The following is a 20,745-nucleotide window of genomic DNA, read 5'->3' as shown; positions in this document are numbered from 1 at the left end:
TCATGAACAAGGAAATATAATAATAACTAATTTATTATTGCCTCTAGGGCATATTTCCAACAAGGGAGTACAATAGTGATCTAGGAGTAGATCACTGGACATTGATCAAAATTATCCTTAATGGAATAAGGATATATTTCTCGATTATGGAGGTGACAAGAGGTTCGTCGTAAAGGGTTACGTCGATGCAAGATTTGACATGGATCCATATGACTCTAAGTCTCAATCTGGATACATATTGAAAGTGGGAGCAATTAGCTAGAGTAGCTCCGTGCAGAGCATTGTAGACATAGAATATTTGCAAAATACATACGGCTCTGAATGTGACAGACCCGTTGACTAAACTTCTCTCACAAGCAAAACATGATCATACCTTAGTACTCTTTGGGTGTTAATCACATAACGATGTGAACTAGATTATTGACTCTAGTAAACCCTTTGGGTGTTGATCACATGAAGATGTGGACTATGGGTATTAATCACATACAGATGTGGATATTGGTGTTAAATCACATGGCGTTGTGAACTAGATTATTGACTCTAGTGCAAGTGGGAGACTGAAGGAAATATGCCCTAGAGGCAATAATGAAGTTATAATTTATTTCCTTATTTCATGATAAATGTTTATTATTCATGCTAGAATTGTATTAACCGGAAACATAATACATGTGTGAATACATAGACAAACATATTGTCACTAGTATGCCTCTACTTGACTAGCTCGTTAATCAAAGATGGTTAAGTTTCCTAACCATAGACATGAGTTGTCATTTGATTAACGGGATCACATCATTAGGAGAATGATGTGATTGACTTGACCCATTCCGTTAGCTTAGCACTTGATCGTTTAGTATGTTGCTATTGCTTTCTTCATGACTTATACATGTTCCTATGACTATGAGATTATGTAACTCCCGCTTACCGGAGGAACACTTTGTGTGCTACCAAACGTCACAACGTAACTGAGTGATTATAAAGGTGCTCTACAGGTGTCTCCAAAGGTACTTGTTGAGTTGACGTATTTCGAGATTAGGATTTGTCACTCCGATTGTCGGAGAGGTATCTCTGGGCCCTCTCGGTAATGCACATCACTATAAGCCTTGCAAGCAATGTAGCTAATGAGTTAGTTGCGAGATGATGCATTACGTAACGAGTAAAGAGACTTGCCGGTAACGAGATTGAACTAGGTATTGAGATACCGATGATCGAATCTCGGGCAAGTAACGTACCGATGACAAAGGGAACAACGTATGTTGTTATGCGGTTTGACCGATAAAGATCTTCGTAGAATATGTAGGAGCCAATATGGGCATCCAGGTTCCGCTATTGGTTTTTGACCAGAGAGATGTCTCAGTCATGTCTACATAGTTCTCAAACCTGTAGGGTCCGCACGCTTAACGTTCGTTGACGATATAGTATTATATGAGTTATGTATGTTGGTGACCGAATGTTGTTCAGAGTCCCGGATGAGATCACGGACATGATGAGGAGCTCCGGAATGGTCCGGAGGTAAAGATTCATATATTGGATGATATGGTTAGGCCAAGGGGTCAGGCCCACGGGGCTATAAGTCGGTGCAAAAGGAGTTTTGCGGAGGCCAGGGGGCCAAACGCCGGAGACCCTGGCGTCTGGCCAGACGCCGAGGCCCTGGGCCAGACGCCGAGGCCCTGGGCCAGACGCCGAGGCCCATGGCGTCTGGGCCAGACGCCAAGGATTGTGGTGTTTGGTCCTAGAGTTCGAGTGGGACTCTTGCCTTTCGGGAAAAACCGGCTTTGAGGAGGCTTTTGCTCCAAGTTTCGACCCCAGGGCTCAACATATAAATAGAGGGGTGGGGCTAGCACCAAAGAGAGATAAAGAAACACCAAGCCGTGTGCCGGCAACCCCGTCCCCTCTAGTTTATCCTCCGTCATAGTTTCCGTAGTGCTTAGGCGAAGCCCTGCGGAGATTGTTCTTCACCAACACCATCACCATGCCGTCGTGCTGCCGGAACTCATCTACTACTTTGCCCGTCTTGCTGGATCGAGAAGGTGAGGACGTCATCGAGCTGAACGTGTGCAGAACTCGGAGGTGCCGTGCGTTCGGTACTTGGATCGGTCGGATCATGAAGACGTACGACTACATCAATCGCGTTGATAAACGCTTCCGCTTAGCGATCTTCAAGGGTATGAAGATACACTCCCCCTCTCGTTGCTATGCATCACCATGATCTTGCATGTGCGTAGGATTTTTTTTTTGAAATTACTACATTTCCCAACATCAGGTCATTCAAAGCAAAGGGCACATGCCAAAGCTGGACAGTGCACATGCTAGAGAAGAGATGGGGACAATGCACATGCCAGATAAAGGGATGATGCACACGCCAACAACATGTGATTTGTACATGTTGATTTAACTCTAATGCTTTTCTTCATGCTATTCGTTTAAAATTATATGCATAATTACGTTTGAAATAATATGATCCGTTGGATTCAATTCAAGTGGTTGAATAAAGATAACGAAAAAAAATATTATGAAGGCTGAGACATGGTGACTCTGAGTTTGCACAAATTACGGATCAGGCTCCATATGCAATATGACAACTACAAATATGACAACTTAGTTAGAGTTGCTCTTAGCCACATCGAGTCAACCAATCTAGAGAGCTAGACATAGTGACATTACCAATTGTTATTTAGTAGATTTGTTATTCCTTAGGCATGTGAGAATATTTTTCAAACTGACCAATGTTTTAGTAGATGTGTTGCGGAGTTTTGAGGCCAGACGAAGGCGACATGGCTGGCCGCGTTGCCAATGGCAATACCAAGCTAGGACCACGTCGGAGATTGGGACGAGGATTCATAAGTGCCGGTGGAGGCTTTTGTTCTAACTGCGACTTATATTAGATGGCAGTCGAGCTTGAGATGGGGATGTGGTGGCCAACCCCGACGTCACTGGGAAGGGAGGGAGGGGAGCGAGGGGGAACATAACATTGAGACCGTGTGATGAGTTGGGGAGATAAACCATTAGTGAAAGAACAACGTGGGGCAACCATTGGCTTGAATCGAACGGCTAGGGTCAATCGACTGAAACTAGAAAAAAAACTTAGTTACCTAACACATAGATGCTCGCTTACTTGAGTCGTTTTCTTTGCCGATGCATAACATTTGAGCACAAGTCTTTGTCATGTTTAAGGACCCTGCGAACCTTGCAATAATCATACCAACCTTTGAAGACAGCAATAACCATTCACCCTTGAGATGAGATGTAAAAATCGTCGAACCAATGTCGGTTGAAGAATCATCTGACACAATACGGACTTGCAATCGAAAGTCGGCCAAGTAGCTCTCCTTGAAAATGCACCAATTGCCAAGATATGAACAAATCTCGGGACACAAACTATCACATGCCATTCCTTGACACCGAATGAGGCGTCGCCGAGGTTCCAACACGCCATCGCCGACACCATGTTGTTGATGTTGCTGGGGAAAAATCTAAGAAAAGGAAAACAAGACAGATGCCCCCCCTCGTCGTCAACGAGGCCGCCAAGTGGGGAAGAGGAGGGGAACGCATGCGACGACGTGTAAGGACGTTATGGCCACAACAACTAGGGTTGAGAGTGTATCACAACGCTATCATAGTTTCATGTGCTTTAAAAATAGTTAATGGGGCTAGCTATTACTCCTAGAAGATATGTTTTCAGAAGAAAAAGGAAAGTAGAAAAGGTTTTTTTATTTAAAAATAAAAAAATGTGTTGTGGGAACCCCAAGAAGGACAGGCGGCCGATTTTTGTGACCGGCCCAGCCCGAAGCCCGCAACGCAGAGGTGTAAACCAAGATAAAATCCCGGAGCCCAAGCCGCCCTAGCGCGCGTGTCCACGGAGGTCACACCTCCTCCTCTTTCCCCTTCTTCCACCTCACGCCATCGGCGCCGCCTCCCAACCCACCCTAGCCGCGCCGCCCGAAACCCGCCGCCGCCCCGATGAGGGGCCGCGGCAACCCCCAGATGCCGCCGCACGGCTACGACCCGCGCGGCGCCGCCTTCGCCGCCGCGTGGCACGGCGCCGCCTCGGCCTCCGACCCCGCGGCCGCGGCCATGAACCCCTACCCCTTCGCCCCCAACCCCCAGTTCGGGCAGGACCCCTTCCATCTCATGCTCCCCCACCTCCTCCTCCAGAACCAGGCCGCCCTCGCCGCCGCCTTCCACCACCAGCAGCAGTTCCAGCAGCATCAGCATCAGCATCAGCAGCAGCAGTACCAGCAGCCGCCGCCGCTCCCCTCCCCCGGCTACGCCCAGAGCCCTACCACCCCCAACGTCCAGCACCGCCCGCCCAACCCCTCGCCCGCGTCGGCCCCGCCTCAGCAGCAGCCGCCGCCGCCGCCGCGCAACCCCGCGGCGCTCGAGAGGGCGCAGGCGGCGGCGACCAAGGCGCGGGACGAGCTCACGCACGCGGGCCAGGGCGTCACCGGGTGGAAGGTGGCCCAGGCGGCGCTCGTGGCGCTCAAGGCGGACTCGTGGGCGTCCCTCGGCGTCCAGCTCCACGACGTGCCCGTCCTCCGCGAACTCTTCAGTATCGAGGGCAAGGTCAGTATACCCGTTCGGCTGAGATCGCGTTAGCTCGCACTGTTTGCTAGTACTATGTGACCGCGCAAGGCTCGTACATGCTCTGTTTTGAATTTGCAGTGATTTCATCTGCAAACTCTGCTTCTTCTGCACTCCAGTTCATAATTAAACTGCCATGTGTTGGCACCATGAGGCAAACTGACAGGGGTCGGCGCCGATGTGTGCTCTATGCCCTGCTCTCCCTCTTTTATTAGCTTTGTCATGCTTGTATAGGCCTTCGTCTCATGCCGGATATTGTGCACTACTCTGTTCTGATTTCATTTGTAAAAGGAAACCTAACTAATATGCTCCCTTGCCATAGCATAGCATTGTAATTCACTATGGCTCTTCTCGCAATAATTGAACCGTTTGGTAAATGATCAAAGTTAGTCCGCTCATGTTAAATTAAGCGCGGGAATGCTTCTTTTTTGCTCATTTTCTGTAGACAGCGCTGCTTAAATGCTTGCTCATTTTGTAACAAGTGCCAGAATGCTTCTTTTTTGCTTGTTTTCTGCGACAGCATAAAGCTTGCAGAGCTCTTTCTAATGGTCAAATCATCACTAAGTATATTTGGGAGAACCGTGCATGCTATCTGCTGTTTGACTTTACATGGACTTGGTTTGTTGTTTGTCAGGTGAACACATTCATCCACTGTTATGTTGCAGCAAGAAAAATCGTATCTATTCATGACCTGGAGGTTGAGATATGCAAGAATGAGGGTATTGGTCAGTTCGAAGAGCTGGGGTTGGGTCCTTTTCTTCAGCACCCACTTGTTGCACATTATTTTTTTGTACCTGCTGATTTATCCAAGGTGCCTAAGCTTAGTAGCGAGGAGATTATCAGTTGCCTGCAGAAGTTTATAGATAACTCTAAGGAGAAAGTCACAGCGGAAAGCTTCTTGGATTATCTCGCGGAACAAAAGTCAGTCTCTGGGAAGGAGAAACTCGGCGTGCGCGTACAGAGCTTGGGGTATGTACCTTCTTTCCTTGTGTGCTCCAACGTTGGTACTGTCGTACTGGTGTGTACCTTGAGATAGAAATTACTTCCTTCAGCCTTCCTGCTAGTACTATTTTGTCTCTTACTTTGCACCAGAATATTTATTTTTTTCTGATTTGGGGGGGTTTTGCAGGTTGCACATTTCCTTCCTCCGACAGGCCAGAAGAAATGAAGTTGCTGCAATTAAACATCTAGGCAAGACCAGTGGTTCTCGTGATAGCACTTGTGAGAAGGATCTACCAAAACAGACAGACTTTCATTCTGGGAAGCAGGAGTTGGACAAGAGGTTCGATGATATAACTAGCCGTATAAAGCAATTACCAGGCATCAATAAGCATATTCGTTTTGATTCAGCCGGTGATGAAGTTGATGACGGTAGTAGTTCGAAGGATGCCGTGGAGGAGAGTGAGAGCGAAGATAGCTGTTATATTGTTGACAGAAAGGATGCTGATAAAAGTGTTAGTGGCTGCCCATATCCTTCGACAGCAGAAGAAATTAAACGTCTTGGTTTGAAATCAGAACAGAGTAAAAAACCAGCTATAGTGAGCAGCAAGGTAAAAGCGAATGAAGTAAATGTCCATTCAAAAAACAAAAGGAAATACGAGGAAAACGGGACTCCTAGCTCTTTGTGCAAACAGCCCAATAAGCGGCAAAAGATGCAAATAAAAAAGAAAGAAGTATCGCCTGATTGCTTCCTAAGTACAGGTAAGCTGGAGAAATTCATAACAACCTGGAAAGAAGCATGCCGTGAACATTCAGTTCAACAGGTATGCTTGTTAGCTGTTTACTTATGGTCAAATCCTTGTTCTCTGAATAGTTGTGAACTATAGTTACATTTATCAGAGTGTAGATTTTCAGCCCTAAAGCCCCATTGAGCTCGGAATCTGGGCTCTGCATATGCATAAAAAATCCGTGCTTGCTTTCTCTTTTGCTACAAATACAAACATAAATACCAACAGAATACATAGCATGTGGGTCTACTCAATTTAAAGGAAGTAATCCAACACCACCGAGGCACTGATTTCTCTCATGTTCCTCTTTGCTCCATCGATAAACACGGTTTGGCACATCTGCAGCGGTGTCGGCGATTCGATGGCGAGAGCTATATTTGGGGTGGGGGAGACCCCCGCCAAATATCCCCACTAAGGTTGGGGTCATCGTGGTCCATGCTGCCGCGCTTGAGCTCGGGAAAAGCCAGATCCCCACCTTACCATGCCTGGATCTGGCCATCCCTCCTCCTCGATCCAGCCCGGTAGTTGGATGATTGGTGGATGCCCAGATATGCCATGGAAACCTGCAAGACTGTGTGTCTTGTCTTTCTGCCGATTATTTGTGTCTATTTGTGTTTTTTTTTCTCTGCTGATGGTTTACATACATGATATTTTGGCCTGGAGTTTGTTGCGTTTGGTCAGACAGATTGAACCAATATTTTTCCAACTGTTTCAATCCTGGTATTCGAATCTGGGCGGCACATCTTAATTCTATTTGTGCTTGGTCAGACCATGAGTCTTCTGGTGTTAAAAACAGTGCATATATTTTTGCTGGATGGACCTCAACTATTTTTTCCTTTACAAAATGCTACCCACTCGGTTCACAAACATAAGATGTTCTAACCTTTTTCTGAATCTAAGATGTTTTGGATATTTCAGTATGGATTACATACGGACTAAAATGAGTGAACAAACACACTAAAACATGTGTATATACATCCGATTCAGAAAAAAGTTAGAACATCTTGTATTTGTGAACGGAGGGAGTACTTGTTAGCTCCCCTCTCCCTAGTTTCTATCATTTTTTTCTGATATTTTCTTACTCCTTCGATGTTTTCTGGATACAATTTCTTCATCTTAACTCTAAAATTTGGACAATACCATCAACTGTTCAGCAGAATATTGGTGTTTTCAGTTTCAGTAGGGCCTTTTACTATTTCCAAATCTAATTTATTTTGTACTTCTCATTGATGCAGGTTTTGGAATTGATAGCAAATTACTATACAGAAACACCAGAAGAAAAGAAGAAAATGATAAATTTCTTCTCGCAATACCCAGGCATTGGCTTCCTAAATGTTGCAGTGAGTTGATTCCTTTTTCAGCCAACTCCTACATTACAAGTGGATCTACTAACCAGATATGTTGTGTGCAAAACGGCTTCATTCTTTTTAGTTGCTACACATAGAATGCACTTCAAAGTTAAGATTAGTTAGGCTCGGTATCATAAATTTCGTGATGTGAGCCAATAGATTTGCAGGTGTAGCATACGTGGCTTGTACTTGTATGATGAGGTGTGAATGCATCCGGTGCACCAAGTCTTATGGTGGGTTCGCTCAAGGTGAAAACACAAGCTAAAAGTCGTAAAACAAATCTGAAAATAATTCAGCATGGAGAACGGCATATATTTACCATGAAACAAAAATTCACACTCAAATTTGACCCACAGCTCGAGGAACAAATAAGGCAAATTATTTTATGAACGTATTTCAAATTGGGCCCACTAGCACTATCAGAGCTAAATTTATTTTTTGCTTTTTGAGCTGTATTTCAAATTTGGACCTCACATTTTGTGACATTGTAGACGTGTATTGTCTATGCCTTAAAAAATCAGTTTTTTTTGTTAGTTTATGTTTCGGATACATTCTCGAGAGGATAGCTTGTCTCCTGATTGGTAGCTTGCAGTTCTTCCTTAAATTTCTGTATCTGTTGCTGAAATGTTCTGGTAGCATTTTGTGATCATATTTAATGTCCTGTGTCATGTATATGCAGGTTAGATCTATGGCCTGTGGTCTGCTGGATAGTATTTATGATGCGATCCATGTCTTTAGTGAGAATAAATTGTCATCAAGTCCTATTCCAAACACCACAACGGAGGTTATGGAAATCGAGCCCCCGAGTAAAGAAAATACTAAATGCATTGCTAAAGGAGCCAATCAGCCTGGACCCAGTAATACTCTCTCTCTCACTCTCTCACTCTCACTCGCTCTCTTTTGTCTCAGTTGTTTGCACTCAATCAAATTCTGTGATATGGAACTGGAACCAACCTCTAACAGCTGCTGCACCACTTGACAGTTGACACAAAGAAATACCCCCTTATCATTTGTGTTTGTTCATGCAGATGTCACAGCTGATGATGTCATCAGGAGAATTACTGAATATTTTGAGTCCAACAGTGGAGTGTCGAGAGCTGGGGCTTTGAAAGTGGAAAATTTTATGTTCCTGAAGACACTTCATGATTGTGAAATATGGGTAGCTACTCAATTTTCTGCCAAGCAATTTACTTCTCTTGGCCATGGGACTTTCCTTGAGTTTTTGGGAAAACATGGTGATCACTTCCCCCCTAAGTTGAGTAGTTTGTTGAAGCGGGGGAACTCTGATTCTTCGTCTTTGGAAGTTTCTGTACTGCGGCAACAAATTGAAGTCCTACTCTGCCAAGCCGAGGGTAACTGGCTAGAAGATGGCGACTTTTCAGGGGATAGTTTCCTTATGCTTCTCAAAAGGCAGTTCCCGACAATTAGTTTTGATATTGCACAATTCAAATCTGGGGAAGAACTTAAAGGTTCTATAGAGAGACAGACAAGGAGCACACACATAAATAATATCACGTTTTCTATCTCTCTGTTGGAGAAACGGTGGTCTGGAATGTCTCCAGGCGAGCATGGTACTGTTGGTGGGCAGAGGAACAGTTCTGTTGAACAAACTTATTATTCTGAAACAGTTTCTTCACGAGAAGCAACTAACTGTTTACTTAAGGCTCCAATGTTGTCAGATCTGCTTCTTTGGTCACATTGGGATATGTTGTTTGCTCCGTCACTGGGTTCCTTCATACACTGGCTGCTGAATGCAGGTCCAGTTCAACAGCTAGCTTGCATCGCGACCACAGATGGTAGATTTATAAGAGTAGATCCATCAGCCACGGTAGACCAATTTTTAGAAGCCATTATTCAATGCTCACCATTTCAAGTGGCAGTGAAGCTGCTTTCCTTGCTGCACATTTACAATGGTTCTGTGAATACTCCAATTTCCTTACTGAAGTGTTATGCACAACGAGCAATAGGTATCATAATGAACAACAACAAGGATCCAATGAACACTAGTTCTGAAGGCAAACCATTTGTGACTGAGGGATCCCATAATCTAAGTGCTGAACAGCATGACAGCTCTCCTCATTTTGTTGGCCATGTTCAAGAAAGCTCTCAGCTGTCTTCTGCAAGAAATGTCATGTCTGATGTCTTAACAAATATTGACAACACTATTCATTTTATTGCCAAATTTTTCCTTGGTTGTCTTGGTCATCTGCCTTCTGAATTCCGGAGTCTTGCAGCAGATATACTATTGTCCGGACTTCGGACAGTTACCAAAAAATGCTATTCAGTCATCTTACATGAAGCCACAGAAACTTGGCAGCTTTGCATGCTTCATGATGTTGGGTTGTCACTTGGAATTACCGAGTGGGTCGAAGATTATCGTGAATTCTGTTTAGCTGAAGGTCGTGCAAAGACAGAAACACATTCTTCTTCTGGGCATACATCAGCTGTATCTGAAGGACCTACACTTGAAAACTCTAACATGCTTATTCCTCATGATGTTGATATGGTGAATGACAGTACTAAATCATTTCCTGGCGGAAAGGATCAAGTCCTTTCTATGAATAATAAGGAAAGCCAGAACATGTTAAATCCTGTTGGAGTCAAGGCAGAAACTGCATTGAATACAAACCAATCTCCCGTGAGGGGAGAAATTAATCTCGAGGAAGCAGCTCTAGTTATTGAGACTATACGACGTGATGAGTTTGGTTTGGATCAGGCTCTAAGCTGCACCGAGAATAGTTTGTTGACAAAGCAGCATGCTCGACTTGGCCGAGCACTGCATTGTCTTTCACAAGAATTATACTCTCAGGATTCTCACCTACTTCTTGAGCTGGTAAGCTTAACTCTGTGCACTCGTTCATTTTTTGTGCTTGTTTGGTGCGAAGATCAGTTTTTTGCTGACATCTGCCTACTCTATTCAGGTACAGAATGCTGACGATAATACTTATCTTGAGGATGTTGAACCCACATTAGCATTCGTTCTTCAGGATAATGGTATCGTTGTTCTCAACAACGAGAGGGGCTTTTCTGCTGAGAACATTAGAGCTCTTTGTGATATTGGTAACTCAACAAAGAAAGGAGCCAATAGGGGTTATATTGGAAATAAGGGCATTGGATTTAAATCAGTATTTCGGGTAGGTTTAATAGAATCATTTCCAATTATTACCACCATAAAGCCATAATGATTTTACTATTGCTTGCTTTGCCATCTATGATTTCATGAATTTCTTTTTGTACCAGTCATTTGATTTTTTGCCATCTACTATTTCTGGTAGGAATCTCGAGTTAATGTGGAAAAATCACATTTTTGTTCTGTCTAATATGTCAGGTAACTGATGCTCCAGAGATCCATTCAAATGGTTTCCATGTGAAATTTGACATTACCGACGGCCAGATTGGTTTTGTATTGCCAACTGCAGTTCCACCCTACAGTACTAGCTCTTTGAGTAGAATGTTATCTGTTGAAGATGACAAGGACGCTTGTTCCCGCTGGAATACTTGCATTTTACTTCCCTTCAGATCTAAATTCAGGGATGACACTGGCATGTGCTCCATTGCATCCATGTTTTCAGATCTCCACCCATCTCTGCTTCTGTTCCTTAACCGACTAAATTGTATTAAGTTTAAGAATGTGGTGAATGACACACTGCTGGTTATGAGAAGGAAGGCTCTTGGTGATGGCATTGTGAGGATCTCACATGGGAATGAGATAATGAGTTGGTTGGTAGTTTGTAAGAAGTTACAGGGCACACTTGTACGCCATGATGTGCACACTACAGAGATAGCTCTGGCATTTACTTTGCAGGAGACTGAGAAAGGAGAGTATGAGCCTTACTTGAAGCAACAGCCTGTGTTCGCGTTTCTACCTCTAAGGAACTATGGTCTTAAATTCATTCTTCAAGGGGATTTTGTTTTACCTTCTTCCAGAGAGGAAGTGGATGCAGATAATGCATGGAACCAGTGGTTGTTATCTGAATTCCCTTCTTTGTTTGTCAGTGCACAAGAATCCTTTTGTTCCCTTCCCTGCTTCCAGAGTTGCCCTGGAAAGGCTGTTACAGCATTCATGAGTTTTGTTCCTCTAGCAGGAGAAGTTCATGGATTCTTTTGCAAGCTCCCTCACTTAATCCTTTCCAAGTTACGTCTGAATAGGTGCATGGTTTTGGAGGGTTCTAGTTCGCAATGGGTCTATCCATGCAACACATTAAGGGGTTGGGATGAACAGACTAAAATGCTGTTTTCTGATGGCTTGCTTCATCAGCATCTTGGTCTTGGTTATCTGTCAAAAGATATCATCATACCTGATACATTATCAAGGGCCCTAGGTATTCACGATCATGGACCAAATGTTTTTATTGATATGGTATCATCAATTTGCCGAACTGAGGGTTGCATTGAGTCACTGGGGATGGAATGGCTATGTGCTTGGTTTGTAAATCTTCATTTGGCGCTGTCACGTTCTTTTCAAAATATTCCCTCGACAACAAGTCTGGAAGGTGATCTTTTATGTGCTCTCAGGAAATTACCATGCATTCCGCTTTCAGATGGTTCATTTAGTTCTGTAGCAGATGGCCCTATATGGTTGCCCCATGATATTCTCAGTTCCACGCCTGACTGCAAAGGTAGCATGAAGGATTTCCCAATTCTGTATGGCAACCTTCGATTTGTTAGTCCATTGCTTTTCTCTGTGTCCGGTAAAAATAAATACCTTATAGAAGAAATGAGAGCTAACGACCTGACGGATATTCTTCTGAAAATCGGGGTGCGAAAGTTGTCTGGACATGAAATTATCAAAAATCACATCCTCGCATCCTTGCCAAATGGTACAGATGCTAAGAAGGCTGATAAGATGATGATGGTAGAGTATGTGAGTTTTATCATGCTTCATCTTCAGTCTCCATGTACAAGCTGTAATTCTGGGAAGGAAGAGATAATGTCAGAACTACGAAGTAGACCCATCTTACTTACAAACCATGGCTACAAGTGCCCCGCTGATGAACCAATTCACTTTAGTAAAGAATATGGAAGTCCTGTGGACATAGGCAAGCTACTTCAGAATGTTGAAATCAGATGGATAGAACTTGATAGCGGTTACTTGATGAATCATGGTTCAGATTTGTTGCCATCTGTGCTGAAAAGTTGGAGGCAATTTTTTGAGGAGATGGGTGTGACTGATTTTGTGCATGTGATGAAAGTTGAGAAAAACATATCCCAAGTTGATTCTTTGATAGCAGGAAGAATATTGCAAGGTGGTGTTTCTGGAACATCCTGTACAGTGTATGACTGGGAGTCACCAGAGCTGGCTAACATTTTATCATCATTTTCTTCAAAAAATTACCGAGAAAATTGCATATATCTTCTGGAGGTCCTTGACAGTTTCTGGGATGATCATTATAGTGCAAAAGCTTGGTGTCTCACAAGCGGGACCAGTTGTGATGGAAACAGAACAGTCGAGTCATCCTTTATGAAATGTATCAGAAGCTTCAAATGGATAGCGTCAACTGTGGATTATGACCTTCATAATGCAACGGATTTGTTTTACGATTGTGAAAACGTGCGTTCCCTGCTTGGTGGTGTGGCCCCATATGCTGTACCTCAGGTTTGTAGTTTTTATTATTACCTACCAGCCGATAGAAAGAAAGTGTTTTATTTATCCTTACCAACATGTACGACCACTCACCTGGAAACTTCATTTCTGTGGAACAGGTATCCAGCAGGTCACTAAGGAAGGATATTGGATTCAAAACAAATGTATCCCACAGTGACGCTTTAATGACCCTGAACTTATGGATGACATCACAAGTCCCGTTCAGCGCAAGGTATTTCATTATTTCATTAAAAAAATCTGATCTCCATGTTTAGATGTGAAGCAACTGTAAAGATTACTAGGGGCTGTTTGGTTCCTAGCCACACCTTGCCACATTTTGCCACACCTAACCTTAGGCAAGTTTGACCAAGTTAGGTAAGTGTTTGGTTCTAGCCACACCTAAGGCAAGGATTTTTTTTATGAGCAGTGAGCCCCACATGTCATAGACATAAAAAGTGTGGCAAGATTCCCTTAGGCAAGTCAAAGTGTGGCTAACAATTTGAGCAACTCAACTAAGGCAAGTGTGGCAAAAATCATGTGGCAATATATGGCAAAGATAGTCACAATCCAAACAACCCCCTAGTCTAAACACTACCATGTTTCAATTTTAATCTATACATGTGGTTGCTTAAAATGTGGGTATGTGCTTAAGAACTAATATGAACATTTCCAGATCAATCCCACTGGCATGTAGTAGTTTTTACCGCACACTACCCTGCAATTTTTCTTTTGTCAAATAACTTCTAATGGTTGACTTGCCCTTTCTTCAGTGTGGACCAGATGTGCAAATTCTATACCTTCGTGTCAGAAGGTGCAGCTGATGCAAAGGTTGACATCAAACGGGAGTTCATGTCATGCTCATCTATATTTACACCTCTAATCCGTGCTCGATCTAGTGAGGTCGTCCATGGTAAATTTTTATCCCCAAAAGACCTCTATTGGCATGACCCAACGGGTTGTTCTGAAACAACAGAGGAATTCGTTTTGGTGAAGAATAGAATGTTCCCAAGAAGGATGCTGTGCTCAACCTATCCAAACCTTTGTGAATTCTTTACGGAAGCATGTGGTGTACCAAAAGTTCCAACAACAGCTGATTATGTAGAGATGCTCTTACGGCTATCTAAAGTTGCACTGCCTTCACAAGTAGCCCATCAGGTAAGTTGCTTTTGTGCATGGAGTACCTAAAGTTATGTCTTTTTATTTGTCATTGCCTCAACTGTTGGCTGTATGCCTTTAAAATATGAACTTTTGTTTCCACATTCTACATAGGTCTTCCGTGTATTTGTGAGATGGGCTACCGATACCCATTTTGTGAGTGACAAGAACGATCTAGTTTACGTGAAAGATTCTCTTCAGAAGCTAGAGACAACGATATTGCCAACCCTGGTTGATAAATGGGTCTCTCTCCATCCATCTTTTGGCCTCGTTTGCTGGTCAGATGATGATGAGTTGAAACAACACTTTCAGAACTGTATTGATGTTGACTTCATACAATTTGGCAAACTTTCTTCTGAGGACATGCAAATCTTGTATGGAAGAGTTGCTGCATTGATGAAAAGCCTAGGTATCCCAGCCCTATCCAAGGTAATATATTTCTTGTTTTATGGTATCTTTGGTGACTTCTTTCCTACATTCAGCAAAGTCTTCATGCTGGAAATGTTGTATATAATTCATCATTTAGCTGCAAAGTTGTGCAAAGTAATACGGATTAGAAGATTAGTAAAGTTTGCTATGCGCTATTGCCCTAATTTAGATGCAAGCTCATGCTTCATGATCTGCATCCATTAGAAACAGTGTTTGACTGTGTTTGCAGAAACATAAATCTTGTATTTTGGTTATTTGGATCAGGGCATATTTCACGTCTTGAGTAATATGTAACGAATGAATTATACGAAAATACACAATGTATTTGCACCAAAATGCTGCTGCACAGTGCAAACTATGCTGTAGCGGGTTTTAGCAGCCTGTAACAACTAACAGTCCCTTGCATCACAACCGAACAGAGTGGCCAGTTTGTGGGCGTCTGACAGCTACTATCAGCTGCCTGCATTACCAGGTCCATATCTGTCTATTTAATGACTAGGAGAACCGGAAAATGGAAGTTAGCATAAAAAACAATGTTTTGATAAATAAAGTTTACTATGGTACAAACAGATTTTAATGCGCCTCACTACTACTCCCTCCGTTCCAAAATAGATGACTCAACTTTGTACTAACTTTAGTATAAAGTTGAGTCATCTACTCCCTCCGTCCGGAAATACTTGTCATCAAAATGAATAAAAGGAGATGTATCTAGACGTATATTAGTTTTAGATACAACTCTTTTTATCAATTTTGATGACAATTATTTTCGGACGGAGGGAGTATTTTGGAACGGAGGGAGTACTATTTATACCGTTCCAAAATAGGTGGCTGCGCGCGAGGAAAGCTTGCCCCTAAGCTACTTAGGAGGGACTTTGATACAGTAGTGATTCTGGTGCATTGGAGCGCAATGCATGAATCTTCAACGGCCTCTCATTGACCCCGGCTGGAGTGGTGGACACGATCATTGAGGAGCTGAGACCCTGGTGGGAGGCAGGGTGTTTTGCTACCACTGCAGCCTTCTAGCTGTCTGCTCGTGCTTTTGCTGTGCTACTGGTGTGTGTCTGGCATGTGTCACTACCGGTAGCTGCTGGTGCTCCCGTGGTCGTGGTGTTGTGTGTTTGTGGTGTTTGGCCATGAGGCTCTGCTACAGCTTCGCCTGCTTGTACCCTTGGCGGCCTTCGCTGCTTCGTAAATGTTCTCTCCGACCTTAATAAAGATTGGCCTCAGCCCTTCGACTATTTTACCGTACGCTACTCATCCTACAAATGGGTAGTAGGAAGTGCCACCTTTTTTTTAAAAGACTACAGTAGAAGGTTAAGGCAACAAGGAAATAGAGTGATGCAATAAATTAAAGCAATTCTTTATGGTAGAAGAGAATTTTTCATGTGCTTCACAATGTTAATTTCTACCATCCACTAGAATCACTACCCATCCTGCAAGTGGTAGCAGCGAGAAATGAGGGTGGAAGGTGTTGTAATGGTGTGTGTCATGCTGTTGAAACTGCTAAGTCAATTGGAATTTCCCACAAGTTTCTGAATGTAAAATTCTGAAATCTCCATCCTATGATTCCATCTATAATAGAATAATTGATGAGAAATTTGGTAAAACTGTACATTTTTGTTATAGGGAAATGGCTACTGTCGCACGTGCTTCTTTTCTTTTCTTTATTTTTAACTAGAAAAAGTTACTCAACTTTCCACGACTTCCACATTATACACATACTAGTTCTTTATAGCCTTGTTGGGGATGATGCACAGTCGTCGAAATTGACTGCAAGGGTCATATTATGACTTCACTCATATCTGCTAATAGGCTAGCAGCATTTGAAGGTTATATGTTGTAAATCATACTTGATATGTACATGTCATATTATAAAGTATTACCATTTCCGCAACTGCGCGAGCTGCATATTAAGTTTAGGTTATTTTTTCAGAACTTTGGTTTATGGAATGGCATATCCTGAATTTGTGTCCATCTTAAGTATTGTTCTCATTCATTTGTTGCTTTTGTATAGGTTGTGCATCGTGAAGCAATATTCTATGGCACGGCTGACAACAGGGAAAAGGCTACTTTGCTTTGTGGACTGTTACCATATATGCAACGCTACATCTATAAGACACATAGAGATGCATATATCAACTTTCAGCAAAATGAGATCATGAAGCTTAGCAATCTTCAGATTATTGTTGTTGAGAAGTTGTTCCACAAGTATATGCTTAAAGGACATGAGAGTACTTCTAAGAAAAGATTCAAATGCCATTGTCTTCTGCAGGTTGGTACCTATGTTTCTGTTCCGCCTTTATGGTAACTAGTGCGAGTGATTACCTCCTTGCTAATCTTTTGTTTCCGAATATTAACTGCATATTTGTTAGGTAATTACGATGGACTATTGGTTGCTTAGTTAGATGGTTTATTCTCAGGTCCCTCTCTTTTGACACCGCTGAAGAATATAGTGATGTGCCACTGAATATACTGATGTACTTTTGCATCCGAACAATGCTATAACTGGAATCTCCAACTTTGGTTGCTAATTATACCTGACAAATAGTTAAATTAAGTGTAATGTGCTGCCATGTACTCCCTCCGTCCGGAAATACTTGTCCTAGAAATAGATGTATCTAGACTTATTTTAGTTATAGATACATTCATTTTATCCATTTTGGGGACAAGTATTTTCGGACGGAGGGAGTATCAACCTTCTTACATTTTGTTGACTGTATGCAAAATTAAGACCTTTAGAAGTTCCTGCAACCGAGGCATTGCTTGAATGCTTGTTGCACTTGATGATTAAGGCTTGCTCTGTTATGTCATCTGCCATGAGCTTTAAAGTTCATTTGATTTGATCTGTTTTATTTTCAGGGAAATATTCTGTATGCTACGCAAGAAGCTGATTCACATTCATTGTTTCTGGAAACTTCTAGAATTTTCTTTGATGGATCCCCTGATCTGCACTTTGCTAATTTTCTGCACATGGTCAAAACCATGGCAGAATCTGGCACCTCAGCTGAACAGGTTGAGTCTTTTGTCGTTAATAATCAGAATGTGCCTGCATTGCCTGAAGATGAAGCGGTTTGGTCCTTTTCTTCCTCGTTTGTGCCAGAGTTTGTACCCGACGAAGGTGTTGATTCCAAACCGGTTGAAACCTCATCTGCCTGTGTTCTCAATATTCACAAACAACATCAGAGGTCAGACGGAACTGTTTCAAGTTGGCCACCTAATAATTGGAGAACAGCTCCTGATTTTAGAACATCTCGCAGAAGTCAGCGTGGACCCCTGCAAGATACAAAGGTGAATGATGATAATTGGCTTCCTGGACCCCTGCAAGATACAGAGGTGAATGATGTTGAGCTCACAAATACAGAAGATAATTGGTTTCCTGTTCAGCTCGACGAGGATTGGGTTATAGAAGAGGATGCGAGTCTAGAGAGTAATTTACACACAGAGAGCTCAGTGGCAACATTGGACGAGCCTCAGATGATGATGTCCATTAACTCGGACGGTGCACCTGCTTACTTGGACCTGGGGACCGGTTCACCTAGCGAGGTTGAGGGTTTCAGTGACAAAATGCCCAATGCTTCAGAAAGCAGGGAAAGGCTCCGCGCAGCCCAGTTACTAAAAACTGGCAGGGTTGGTGAAGCTGTAGCCTACAAACATTTGGTTGAGCGGCTAGGGGCCAAGAACGTCAGGTGGGTGAATTCAGACACCGAAACCGGACTGCCCTACGATATCATCATCACCCGCGGAGATAATCGAATAGAGTATGTGGAGGTGAAGGCAACCACAACTTCAAACAAAAACTGGTTCTACATCACAGCAAGGGAGTGGCAGTTTGCGTTGGAAAAGGGGGACGATTTTAGCATCGCCCGTGTCATGGTGTCTGGCGAAAAGATGGCAAATATTAAAATGTTGAAAAACCCACACAAGCTTTGTCAGAAGAAAATGTTGCATCTTGCTCTCTTGATTGCCCGCCGGTAGTGAAGCAAGCACTGACGGACTATGTGCACGAGATTGAAGTGATTGCGGGAACTTGTCGGTGGTAATCACTGAGATTTCCAGCTCCGCTGAAGCCTTAACAGGAGAGACAGGTGCGTTGCCTGATCCGACCTGTCAGTCTATGGTGCCTCTCTCCTGTGTGGTGAGTGAAGATGAGATGAGCCAAGGTTGCAAGATTATCAAGCAGCTCCTGATCCTTGTCTGTATGTAGTGAATATGTCTGCTTTTTGGGAAATGACCGTGTTACACATGACATCGTCATCTCGTGCCTGGAGCTCTGCTCCACTGACTTTGTAACTGGTTGTAACAGTGGCTACGTAACCATTACTGTTGGTTTGTTTGATTGGTGCTAACGAAACTGTATTTGATCATAACAATAGTCAAGAATTTAAACACCATAGCAATAGTCAAGAAATTGAACATCGCTGATTTGGTGTCTTGCCTGTTTTGTCTTTTTTTCCCCACTAATAACATACTCGTATGCTGGCGAGTAATAGCTTCATGCGACGACGCTGACATTTGAGGGCTCGGTTGCTGCGTTGAACCAAGCCGGTCGCTAGCCCAAGCGGGTGGATTTTAACTTTCCAGTTTTTATGATGCAATCCCTTGCGATGTCAACATTGTACACCGTACCCCCTCAGACGAGGCATATACACCATCAATCCAATCTAGCAGGGGTGGGGTATGATTACCTTCACCGTGAGGGTCCGAACCTAGTTAACACCGGCTATGCGCGACACCCTATCAATGACTCATTCTAGATGATGTAATGATTGTTCGGTGACCCAGAGGTTTCGATGCAACTTTTATTATCTTTAGGGGTGCTTTTTTGTGATGAGCTTTTCCAATAGATCAGGGTCCTATTAGCAAAAAGATAACTTGATACGGGTATCTACCTTGGAAAACACATTGTGTCTATTTCATAAAGCATAGCCTCCTTTTACAGAGACCGTACCATAACTTATCGGAAACGCTTGGCATCACCTGAATGATAACGCCACACGCGTCCACCGCTTGCTTGCCCATTGGATCCAATTTTGATCGTAAGGCTCGGGAGCAACTTATTCCTTATTCTAGGTTTGCAACTCGAGCGCGTTGTTGCAATTTATCCACCACAACAACTGGTTTGTTGTAGACTGGCGAAGGGAAGACATCGATGCTATGGCTTCAGGACCTCGTTGCGGTGCCATGGCCGAGTTTTTGTTTTTTTGCCTGTTTTTGAGTTTCACATAAAAGAAATACCAAACGAAGTCCAAACGAAATAAAACTTTCGTGATGATCTTTCTTGAACCAGAAGCAAACCAGAAGACTTGGAGATAAAGTCGAAGGAGCCACGAGGAGGCCACAAGGATGAAGGGCGCGCCCCTGTCTTGTGGGCCCCTCGTGGGTCTCCTGACCTAATTCTTTCGCCCATATATACTTTTATACCCCAAAACCATCAGGGGGAGCCACGAAAACACTTTTCCACCGCCGCAACCTTCTGTACCGGTGAGATCCCATCTAGGGACCTTTTCCGGCGTCCTGCCGGCCGGAGGGGGATTCGATCACGGAGGGCTTCTACATCAACGGGGCCGGCGTCTCCCCTCAAGCCGGCACGCGCTTGGCCGGGTAGCTCGACCCTGCCAGGCCCCGCAACCCGGCCAAAACTCTCCGACCCGGCCAGGCACCTTGACTCGGCCTCGACAACCAGTACAAGACAGCCGAACCCGACGTAACCAAGGCTTCCCCAACAAGCCAGCTCCACCCGTGACGTGCTCCGCAACCCAGCCACGGGTCAGCTCCCATCCCATCCAGGCCGTACGATGGGACGAGTCTTCAACCACTGATGACTAGGGAAACAGTGCCCCGCCCAAGCCTCTAGTCAGCCGGAGCATGGCAACAGTGCCCCTCACCTACCCGCTGACCAGGGCCGGCGTGGCTACAGTGCCCC

At 43.7% G+C, this 20,745-nt stretch overlaps 1 protein-coding gene across 1 annotated transcript; it reads left to right on the top strand.

Moving 5' to 3' along the window:
* Positions 1 to 3,864: 3,864 nt before the first annotated feature.
* On the top strand, positions 3,865 to 19,239 carry LOC123113807 (protein NO VEIN). The gene is made up of 13 exons (XM_044535120.1): positions 3,865 to 4,560; positions 5,213 to 5,547; positions 5,708 to 6,341; positions 7,541 to 7,645; positions 8,334 to 8,511; positions 8,683 to 10,487; positions 10,576 to 10,788; positions 10,983 to 13,250; positions 13,358 to 13,470; positions 14,009 to 14,393; positions 14,508 to 14,822; positions 16,837 to 17,094; positions 17,682 to 19,239. Exons 1-13 carry the CDS (start codon positions 3,958 to 3,960, stop codon positions 18,795 to 18,797), a joined length of 8,328 nt encoding a protein of 2,775 aa, XP_044391055.1. The 5' UTR covers positions 3,865 to 3,957; the 3' UTR covers positions 18,798 to 19,239.
* Positions 19,240 to 20,745: the final 1,506 nt, after the last annotated feature.

The sequence above is a fragment of the Triticum aestivum genome, chromosome 5B (assembly GCF_018294505.1).
Source record: "Triticum aestivum cultivar Chinese Spring chromosome 5B, IWGSC CS RefSeq v2.1, whole genome shotgun sequence".
Taxonomy (NCBI): Eukaryota; Viridiplantae; Streptophyta; class Magnoliopsida; order Poales; family Poaceae; genus Triticum; species Triticum aestivum.
Note: the sequence above shows the minus strand (reverse complement) of the source record. Positions and strands in the feature narration are given on the sequence as shown.